The sequence below is a fragment of the Triticum dicoccoides genome, chromosome 7A, assembly GCF_002162155.2.
Source record: "Triticum dicoccoides isolate Atlit2015 ecotype Zavitan chromosome 7A, WEW_v2.0, whole genome shotgun sequence".
Taxonomy (NCBI): Eukaryota; Viridiplantae; Streptophyta; class Magnoliopsida; order Poales; family Poaceae; genus Triticum; species Triticum dicoccoides.
Window position 1 is genome coordinate 21,474,845 of NC_041392.1, and position 11,640 is coordinate 21,486,484.

At 45.8% G+C, this 11,640-nt stretch overlaps 1 protein-coding gene across 1 annotated transcript; it reads right to left on the reverse strand.

Annotated features, from left to right (window-relative positions):
- Window positions 1-2,883: 2,883 nt before the first annotated feature.
- LOC119332901 (probable protein phosphatase 2C 37) lies at window positions 2,884-9,814 on the reverse strand. The gene is made up of 6 exons (XM_037605996.1): window positions 9,716-9,814; window positions 9,318-9,629; window positions 9,150-9,216; window positions 8,833-9,013; window positions 8,430-8,548; window positions 2,884-3,188 (listed from the first exon to the last, which is right to left on the reverse strand). The coding sequence occupies exons 1-6, from the start codon at window positions 9,812-9,814 to the stop codon at window positions 2,884-2,886; spliced, it is 1,083 nt and encodes a 360-aa protein (XP_037461893.1).
- Between the last annotated feature and the right edge of the window lie 1,826 nt (window positions 9,815-11,640).

Below are 11,640 nucleotides of genomic sequence, written 5' to 3' on the forward strand. Positions count from 1 at the left end.
GGGAGTTGTGAGGAAGAAGCAAAGTAGGGGAGAGAGGAGGTGGGAGGTAGGGGTCGCTCTCTTTACTTACTTTTCACTCCCTTCGTGCCATAATTGATGTCGTGTTTTTTTTCAAATAAACGTGAACAAAAACCACGACGTGAAGTATGGAACGGAGGCGGTACATGGCAGCTGTTGAATTCCGTTACATCACTGCAATCCAATCAGAACCACTATATCTCTTTTATATAAGTTCTCTCGACCAAGTATTTTTTTTTGAAGTGTACTTAAATTGATAACTCAATTGCTAAGGTTACAAATATTATTTGGCTCCCTTGTGTGATATTTCCCTTGAAGACTGTTGTGATTCACTACACTTCTGGATTATCAGTTATTGTTCATGAAGGTGCTGTTGTATAAGACGTCAACTTAATCATATGTGTTGCATTTGTAACTTGTAAACGTTCTAACCCAGTTTTCCATGGCCTATGTGCCAATCTGTTCAGCGACCCAGAAGTGACAACAGAGCTCGACTCAGACCGACACCAACAGATCACAACGCAGCGGCTTGCACCATCGCGGACAAAGTAGGCCCCCTCTATTCATGAATATCGCAAAACGTCGTGCACCACCACAAAACTAATACTTGCCGCCCGCCGAAGCCAACTCAACGAGGCACTGCCGCACGCCAGCAACACAGGTCGCAATGTCGCCAAACCAGAACAATCGTGCCGCCCAATCACTGCCCAGAGCACCCCGAGAAGCTCCGCCGCGGCTGGTCGGTGATGGCCCGCTAGATCCGTACTGCTGCCACGTGCCAGCTACCCACCACACAACCACCGTCATGCTCGCGCTCACGCGCCCTTGGCAGGCCACACGAAGAAACCACGGTGCTGGACTCGCCAGATCACTGCCGCCTCTAGCACACCCATCAGTCACCACCAAGCCTCAGGGTGGACACGGTCCGGGCCGGTCCGGTCCCTGACCGAGCCGTCCTTTGGACCGGCCGTCGGCGGTCCAGACCAGACTGGACCGAGCAGGGTCACGGTCCTGTTTCCAGGGACCGGACCGGCAGGGATGAAGCCTGAGCCGGACCGAGTGGCTCGTTTGGACCGGACGGAGTTCATCACAGAGCACGCGCCGGAGCATGGCGACGCGGGGAGGGCGCTGGAGGCAGCGGGGCTTGTCATGGAGATGTCCAGCGACTTCTGTGACTCACGGTGGACGGCACGGCGGCCAGGCAGAGCTCGGGCAGCAACAGCGACGACGAATCTGGCACGACGGCCGGTGCACGACGGCCGGTGTACAACGGCGGTGTAGGGCCTCCCACTTCAAGTTCTACCTTTCAGATGATAGATCCGAGCATGGCGCATCCACTAGACATGCTTTCCAGCGTCAGGGAGGCCGGTAGCCGCGCGGATGAACGACGGCGGCGCAGACCAGCGCACGGCCGACGCGCCCACCACGCGCCCGCCACGCAGCTCTGGCCACACGCTCGCCACGCGCCCGCCACGACCTCGACACGCCCCCGCCACGCCCCTGCAACGCCCTTGGCATGCCCCCGCCATGCCCCTGCCTCGTCCTGACATGCCCCCGCCATGCTCTTGCCATGCCACAGCTCGTGTTCGTCGGTCCGCTCGGTCGGCTCGGTTAAAACCCAGACCGGACCGAAGCTTTGTCGGGGTGGTTTGCTAAGCTCGGACCGGCCGATTTTTTCAGCGGGCCAGGACCGAGCCGGCCCGAGCCGAGCGGGCCACGAGCCGGACCGCCGGACCGGACCGTGTCGTCCACCCTGAACCAAGCCACACATCTGGACCTCTCCGATGGCGCCAACGCATGCCAGCAGCAGGCCAGGGGACGCCACAGCTCTGTCGCCTCCACTCCAACAGATCCATGTGAGTAACATTGCAGCCTGGGCAAGCGCTCACCTTGCCATGACAAGCAAAAAGCAAAGGGTTTGGTTCCTCGGACAGCTTTTTCGTGATTTGCTTGAGCGAGCCGATTTGGCTAGCCTCCGTTGGCAAGGCTAAGCCTTGCCCAGCGAGGTGAGCCGTCATGAGACCAAAACACGTACATGTTCACGAACCAGTTAGCCCCGGTTGTGTCACCATCGTGATTAGTAAAATGTACCCTTACATTTAAAAAAGTGGTTAGTCAAACCCTCCTTCTCCACTGCTCCATCCTCCCCTGCCATGGCTTCTCATCACTAGTGTTGATTCCTTCCAAATCCTAGTTTCGAATTCTTGCATCCATGTAAGTGATCATTAAAGACCTTAACCCCCTTCTTCCCACTCTTATCCACTGACGGTCCTCGCGCTGCCGTCTTGTTTATCTTTGCATCTGCACACCACCTACCCGAGTCTCCTCCAAACATATCAGTTGCTCTTGGAAAGCGTTGGTTTTTGGCTGCCCTTAATTGCAGCTTCGCAATTTCCTGCCTTGCATCCCTCAAGTTTCAACCAGAGGCAAACGCCAAATTTGCAAGAGCAATGGCACCCATCACGTGGCTTGCCCTAACAATAGTTCGCAGTGCAAATCACCAAGCCACCACAAGAAATTTAATGGGAACGGTAAGCAACAAACATAAATGTGAGCATCATATTTTGTACATTATCGATCATACATGCGTTCATCTATAAATCTCTTTTCGTTTCACACATTCTCACTTTTTTTGTATCCATGGCAATGTTTCATCCACCCATATTACTAGTTGTGCTGCAGACTTTTTTCACTGAACATAAAACCAACCAACTTTAGAAGAACTATCTAGGGAACTAAGAATCCAATGAACGAAGAAAATATCTCCGAGCTTTTACTTTGCTAAGAATGAAGAGAGCTAACCTACCTATCAAGTCTAAGCTGCAAAGGAGATGATGACGATCTGATTTAACCTGATCAACCTAGCTAACACCTCACCTTCAAATCAAGCACGACCACACTGATGTCATCGAGGCTATGCTCGTTGATGGCAAGATTTGTTAGGCGGATAGCAGCACAGACACACCGAACCTCTTCCTCCTTTCCTACTGATGCATTCACGCCCTTGCTCTTGTCTTCCAGGCACTTCTTAGTGACGTTGCATGCCTTCTGGTTTGAGATCACATCCCACAGCCCGTTGCTCGCGAGGATCAGGCAGTCATCGTCGTCCGACCTTGCAGTTATGGTAATATCAGGCTCACAAGTCATTTGAGGATTGAGGAATGTGTGCCCTGCGAACATAGTTCGAATTCAAATGAGATTCAGTAACTGAAGAATCAGAACACCTATATACTAAGAAAATAAAACTTGTTATAGAAATGAACGAACTTTTCAAAAAAGATGAACTGGAATATATATATAAGCCAAATAACAATTTCCAAATGAACCGTCATTTGTGTTTTGTAGGGAGTATGAACTCTCAATATGACATGAATGATAGTGATACAGTACATAAGAACATCGTTCATAAAGGTAAGGCTATTAAAAAATACAAATTCACAGTTTACCAATGGAAACAATATTTTCATAAGTATTGTCGCAAAACACTCGGGCTTTATAAATAATATATTCACTAATTCTAATTAGTTTAATGACACACAAAAAGTAAAAAATGTATATTAAATATGCATCTATTCAAATAATAAGTGGTCAACATCAATCACTTTTCTAGGTTCATGCAAATAAACTATTGCTACAAGCTAGTTGTCTAAAAAAAACATGCCAAAAATGGAGCTACAATGGTAGCTAACATACTGTTGAACAGTTACTATTTTTTTTAACATCCATCAAATTTGTTGATGTCTATTAGCTACTTACTGTAGAAAAGGAAGAATTAGTAACTATTAACTAACGAGGTGCAAAAGCACACTGAATTACATAACTAGATAGTAGGCTGCAAATACCAAAAATACAGCCATTCATCAAGTGATACAAACTGTGGTGAGTTGCCGCATCTGCAACTTCTACAGGGTGCTTCTAGTAAACAGCCATACAATAAAACCAATAACACACTCTACGAAGAAATGATGTGCGGATGGTAATGCTTCCAGAACAAGCAAGAAAGCTAAATAATGGGATTTCACCTGGTGGGAATAGAACCTAGATGTTGACCGTAACTTTCGTCATCCACCTCATTACCGGCCTGCTCACACCGAACTAGCCGACTAAAAGAGCAATCACTGGAACAGACAAATGCCATCTCATCTATTCCACCACACATTCCGACAGCCGCAACCATATTACCGTAGCCTACGGCCAAATCTACCCGGCTAGGACAGTGCATGCATGGTTGATCACATCAGATCCATGCACATAGTGCACCGACTAGGTGCAGGGGTGACACAGCCTGTCGCCATTGCGACATAGGAAACAATCTCCCTCCAAGCGCAACTCTACTATAGGTCCATCATGGAGAAAGCCCCACCACCCCCTCACGATCAACCAGACTAATTTGGTCTGCATGTAGCACCCTCAAAAGACGTGGATAGAGGGAGCAGGTGGCAGCTATCTAAGGTTTTGATAGCAGAGCCACCACTAGGAGGGTGACTCGTCATGGTAAGCAGGTCAACATGTGATAAGGTTCAACTATCACTAAGAAACCTAAGGTCGAAGACAAATATATCAACCTTGTATGACAATGGAAATCAACAAAAATGAAGGAATAAACCAAATTCAGAAGGACAACCAAGCACAAAGTACGTCAATGATATGTGATAACCTTACTTTCTGTGATTTCCAAATTCAAAACATATAAATTTGCAACCATCAAAATCGACAATTATGTACTTATGAGCTTTCGAATAATGTGATAAAATAGATGATAGGATAAGCAATCATAAAATCCATTTGGCAACTAGAAAAGCTAGTGCCTTTCCGTAGATTATTTAAAATAAAATTTCCATAATAGACTCACGAACGAATGCTTTTTTATACAAGATAAAAAATTGTCATGTAGTTTTGTCCTATGATAACCTTTTGAACTTGTAGGAACTATAACCTGTATATTTTGTTAGTTACATATATGACACGAGGTGACCTTTCTTTCTACACCCATTTCACCATATGGACATTCCCAAGGGTCACGGCGTTCTTCAACAGTTTTCATCCCTCCCTCTAGTCCATGATCAAAACAAACTCTCATCATTTTTTTCTTTGCGGGAACTAGTAGCATTTCACCCTCATTTTAAATTTACCAAAATAATTAAAATATGAGATTACTACTCAATCATATGCTTCCTTTTAAATTTAATGCTAAGGTAAAGTTTATTGTTGACCCAATTCATTGTGTGCCTCTTAAAGATGCAAGTAAGAGGATGTTGAAATATAGTGGCAACCCTTCTTTGTAAGCTTAAGCTTTTCGGCAAAGTTATGAGGTGCATGCGGTTCAATGTCGTATCTATAAAAAAAAATGAATTCAACACCTAGACAACAGAGTGCTAATAAAAATAGTTGTGGCCTATGTCAATCCCCCATCGAGTATAGAAGAGCCTATATGCGGGTTGAGCGTTCGAAAATATGTTTCCACTCGTTGTTAGATTAAGGTTCTGGGTGAACTAGTTAGTAGCATGTATTAAATAGGTGTCATACTCATTGAATGGGAACCGTACATGTGTTGGTTAGGTCTCGACTTTCATTTGAAAGTAGATACACTTTCCACATAAACACAAAAAAAATCCCGCGAGCTTAAATATTAACCAGGCATAGTACAAAATACACCACCTATGACATAGGATAATGTGTAGCACAAATGTAACTTGGCCTCGGGTTTGATAAAGGTCGGTATGCTTCAATGTAAATTGCCACCTCACATGCATATAGGTTTATTTAGATATATGTAGAACTTCATTCCCTTCGATTCTCTTGATCAAACAAATGCACATGATGGTACAAATTTATAGAGGTAACAACTCGTGTAACCAGATAGAGTGGACATAAAGTGTGGAAAGGAGATTACATGGTAGCATAAAGAACTAAGCTCAACACAACATGATTGATAGAAGACCCATGTGGAGATGTAAAAAAATTCGCTCCTTGTCCTTTGCCTTCGTAACATAGTCTACTTAGGTGACCATGAAGTAGTAATCTTGACGATGACAGATGCCTTATAGGGTGTGGATTAGAATCACATGAAAGATAATTTGCACATGTTCACGAGAAGCTCGATCTCTTTTTGGTGTCCCTTCTTCACCGCCATAGGATACCTCCAAAATTGACATCTGTCCTTATCTCTTATGCATCTTGTAACCCTTTAATCATGCTACCTAGATATAACTATCTTTCAATCATAGAGAGGGCCATTATATCTCTAATGATATGTGTCTACTGATAGCAGCGTTAGTCGACCGGGGTCCTATGAGGTCAATGATGGAAACTGCAACGATAATATATGTTGGATATAGTATGTTATGTAGACTTGTACTCTGTTTACTTTTGCATATGACGCCCCTTCAATTTTTATCTTGTATTAGATACTAAACACACATGATGACTAACCTTTCACCAGTCTTTGGTCACTAATTGTGAGTAAGTAAAAAAACTATGTACAATACTTCCATGTTCGTCTATGAACCCCTCTGTTTTCATCTTGTCTAACTAGACATGTAGATAATTTTTTATGGGAAACTGTCCCCATATGTTTATCATTACCTTTCCACTACACCCCGAAAAAAAGTAATTGGTGTATTGCATTGGCTATTTGATGAGATGTTACTACATATTCATACTTCAAAATTTTGCGGCTTCCAACCTCTCACAAGTAGTTGACCTCATTGTAGATTAATGCAGCTCTGCAGACGTCTCGTGTAGTTACATACACACAATTCATATCCAACCACTAAACTACCACCATATCTTTTATAGATTGATGCAGCTCGGCACACGTATCATTGCACCAGGGCGGCTGGGTGGCAGCGATCAGAGCAGATATGGGTTCTATGGCATGGCCCACCATGCCAGCCAATGGGGGTTCCTCGAGAGCCATATCCGTAGCAATCTGATCAGCTAGGGGATCCATGTGGGCAGGGGGAGGGCACACCACAAGAAGAGCAAGTGTTTCTTTGGGGTCCAAATTGGTGGCGCTGCACTGCAAAGTAGCGTTACCCAACTCCGTGGAAGGTAGGGTGGAATTTGTAAGGTTCGAATTCAGATCGACAACAACAGCCCATAGGAAATAGATGGACCAAGTGGAGTGGAACCTTCCTCCTAGAGACCCCGCGGCACCTCAGATTTGGAAACCATTGGTGTTAATGGATCTCAATTATTGTCTCCACCGCTTCCACCTGGGCCCTGGTGAACGGACAACTAGATCCACCTTTCTCCCGTGCTCGCGGATGACGCCAAGGGGGTCCTCTCACCCATGTTGTTCGTAATTTTCATCGACACCCTCAATTCCCTATTATAGCATGAGATTAGCTCTGGCATGCTGAAGTGCCTCACAGCATGCCATGCAGCATCGAGTGTCTTGTTCTTCCCCGATGACGTTGTCATTTTCTGTCGTCCCTGCAGTTCTGTAGATGTTCGGAAAAGCTTCTACCTTGTGCACCAATTTCTCGAAATGCTCAGCAACGCCCATTTGCTGCTCCCAGCAGGCGTCTGATGAGATCGGTTCCTCCCTGTCCTGCTCGATGATGGCCTTCCCAAGTCAATTGTTTGGGCTTCCCTTGTCCATGCGAAAAGTTTCTTCTGCAACCCTTATGCCCTTGGTGGATAGACCCATCTGCGCGGCTAGAGGCAGACCCTCATCTGCCATGTCCTCACCGTGATGTCCACATACATCCTAATGGCGATGGCTATCTCCCCGCCGATCCTCAAGAAGATCACTAGAGTGATTCGTGACTTCCTCTGTCAATGTTTAAGAATGCAAGGTGGGTTGTTGCCTTGTCAGCCCGGCAAAGATCTACCGGCAGCTTGAGTTTGGTAGCCTCAGCGTCCGAGACTTGCAGCGCACGGGCATCTCCATGTGCATGCGCGCTGGTTGTGGCTTCAAGCAAAGGACACTTCCTGACCCTGGCACCATCTGCCTCTACTGTGTGAGCTCGAGATGCGAGACTTCTTATGCGCATAAACAATCTAGACCTTGGAAGATGTCCGCTCCTGCCACTTTTGGATTCCCGGAGATCGTGTCGTCAATTACAACTCTTGTTTCCCATAGGCGTCACCGCTCGCAGCTGGTTTGCGAAGCCCTTGATCAATTCACCTTGATTGGGTATATCCATGGCGTCCCCATCACCATGGATGGGTATGTCAACTTGTGGAGGCGCATCCAGCAGGTCACCCTCACTGTGGCACGAGACTCAATTTCCCGGTGCTTGTCCGAGAATGGGCAATACTTGGCAAAATCCTGCTACAAGGCGATTTTCCTTGGATCAACCTTAGCCCCCTTGTGGCGTTTGATCTAGCGCAACTGGGCACCTCTCAACGTTACATTCTTCGTCTGGTTTGCTTACCATAACAGATGCTAGACTATTGATCACCTTGCCTCCCGTCATTTGCAGCACGAGCCTCTCCATGTTCTATGCTCACAAGACAAGGAAACGTTGTAGCACCAGACTTATCACTATCATCGTTGACGAAGCGCGTCGTTGGGCTGCCACTGGTGCCAAAGTGCGAGACAGGATATTGCATGTAACCTGAACTTTAGCAACACCTAGGTCTAAGCACACGCTCCTAATGCTCACTTTGCATCCTCAACCATGCCTTTGTGTGTACATGACCTAACGATTGCACTATCTAATTTTTTTCCCCCATTCTATCAATGCAAAGATACACGCATAGAACGTATTCACGAAAAAAGAACTTAACAAATCCAGCACTAATAATGCATGGGAGCAAAACGACACATTTTTATTTATTAAACTAAATTACTTGACAAATTACCACTTTATTTTATATATATAGTAGGCTTTTCTTTCTTTCTCATAAGAAGATAGTTGCAAAAAAATATTTTGTAAGAACGAATTAACGGCCAATGCCAACAGAGGCATTGAGCAGTAGGCAGTAGCTGACAAAGCCAGGAAGGAGCCTTGTTTGCTTGTGACATAACACGACGCATGTAGAGCTGGGAACACATTTTCCATACATGCATGAACGATAGTTGTTGTTATTTTTTACTCCAGTTTCTTGACATTAACTATTTTAACCTCGCAAAAAAAAAGACCTTGACTATTTTAAAAGAAGGTTATCGCTATGCATACCTAAAGCTCGCGACTTGGTAAGGATCCCCTGCACGCCGGGCGCCGCCAGCTCGTCCGGCCGTGCCAGCTGCATCCGCACATCAAGCTAACATTAATCCCCAGCAAATATTGGACGAGGAAAGAAACACAATATATCAAGCTCATACATGACGCCAGCAGCGTGCTCACCTTGTGGTCATGGGAGAGCGGGACGGCGCGGCCAGCGCGGCAGAGCACGGCGCGGGAGTCGCCGCAGTTGGCCACGAGGATGCGGCCGCGGACCACGAGCGCCACCACCGCCGTGGACCCCATGATGCTGCCCGCCGGCACCCCCGACGCCGCCAGCTCGTCCGCCCGCGCGAAGCTCCTTCTCAGCGCGCCCTTCCACGCGCACAGCTCCGCCTCTTCGTCTTGCTGCTGCTTCTTCCGGTAGGCTGCGGCCGCGCGGCTCATCTCGTCCACGAGGATCGCGTGCATGTGGTCCCTCAGTACCACCGACACCTGCACCACCACGGAAATTAGTGTACAGACAAGTCGGTGTTGAGCTGGAGTGTGGCCACGTTCGTAGAGGGGTGCAGCTAGGTTACCACGGGGCCGCCGTGGCCGTCGAAGACGGCAAAGAAGTGCATGCGCGAGCCGTCGACCCAAGTGCAGAAGGACGGGCGCATCGACACGGTGTCCTGCATGGTCACCCCGTGCTCCCGCGGCTTCCCCGCCGCCCCGTACGCCCCGCGCCACGCCGGTCGCTCTGCCGTACCGGAGCCCTCCGCTTCCTTAGCGATGGGTGCGAGGCGAGGGCTCCCGCGCAGTCGGCACGCCGGCAGGTGGCATTCCTCGTAGCCCTTAGGTGGGTCGACTCCGCCCTGGCCGGCCGCGCGGACGTTGTTCACGCCGACGCTGGCCATCACGACGGATTGATCCTTCCAAGGAACAGGCTGAGCAGGTCCTGCGCGGATCCCGAAGCAGCAGAGCATCTTCATTTTGGCTAGGCTAGCAAGAGTGAGGGGTAGAGCTACACAGAAACGGACGATTGAAGGCGAGGAGCAGAAGAGTAGGAGGAGGAAGGGGGAATAGAGCGCAGAAACCTCTCGCTCAAACACGAAGGAGATTACTTGTACTCGTGTCGCTTTTGGATGCAAATTAGTGCTTGCTGCATTACTGCTTCCCCATTTTCACCTCTATTTGTTCATTCATGGAAAATGGCCATATCTTCTATTCCGTATTTATTATCCTTAATTAGTTTCTTGTTCATTATTGCATGTACTGTACTAGAAATATACGGAGTATTCCATACAAACATTCTTTTCGGGAATAAAAACACATTGGGTTTGATCGGCAGTGATTTGTCCTTCCTTTATCTCACTCGCTTTTATTTGCTACCATGTACTCCCTCCGTTCCTAAATATATGTCAATCTAGATATTTCAACAAATGACTACATACAAAACAAAATGAGTGAATCTACACTTTAAAATATGTCTATATACATCCGTTCCTAAATATGTCTCTTAGAAATTTCAATAAGAACTACATACAAATGTATATAGACATATCTTAGGGTGAAGATTCACTTATTTTGGTCCGTATATAATTCATATTGAAATCTTTAAAAAGACTAATATTTAGGAACAGAGGAAGTATATAAAAAAAGTAATTAATGATATGAATAATATTCGTACAAATTAGGAAGGAAATGATTTGCAATCAGAGCATCATGATAAGTTACTAGTAAATCATAATTGCAATAAATGATACAAATTACTATAAGATATGTATTTCTATCTGATAGTGCAAATAAGGAATCAATTAATACATGATGATAAGTTAGTACCCTCTGTTACTAAATATAAGTCTTTCTAGAGATTTCAATAATAAGGAGTACATATGTATATAGCCATATTTTAGAGTGTAGATTCACTCATTTTGCTTCGTATGTACTTCGTCTTGGAATATCTAAAAAGACTTATATTCAGTAAAGGATGGAGTACTAACATAGGTAATTAATGGTTTCCTTAAAAACGACCTCAAGTACTGCATATCTTATTGATTTGGCAAATAAAATAATATTATCTTTGTTGAGGCAAGTGCTTACCAAATAAAACCTAATTTTCTATTTGTCGTACCACATCTCTACTCTTAATGTCTACTCCTAATGGAGCAGTTAGTAGCCTGGTACTCAGGTTTTATTTTCGTTCGGTTTTATTTCCTCCCACGTTCCACCACCCCCGTACCACTGGCTTTTATCTCTTTAAAAATCATTGCAAAAGGAGTAAAAAATCACGTACTTTTAGGATCGCACTTACCATATGTTGTTGCTTCCCTGCACTTGTACATCCCCCTTTGCCTAGAAAAAAAATCACGCACCAAATCTCTACTATATGGTATGTCACGTGAGACACCTACCAAAACACATGTTTGTTCCATTACAAAAGATCACATACCAAAAACCTAGGAAACATGCATGGGCAGGTCAATCAACGCACGGGTGGGCCATCCAAATAAATCACCCCCGT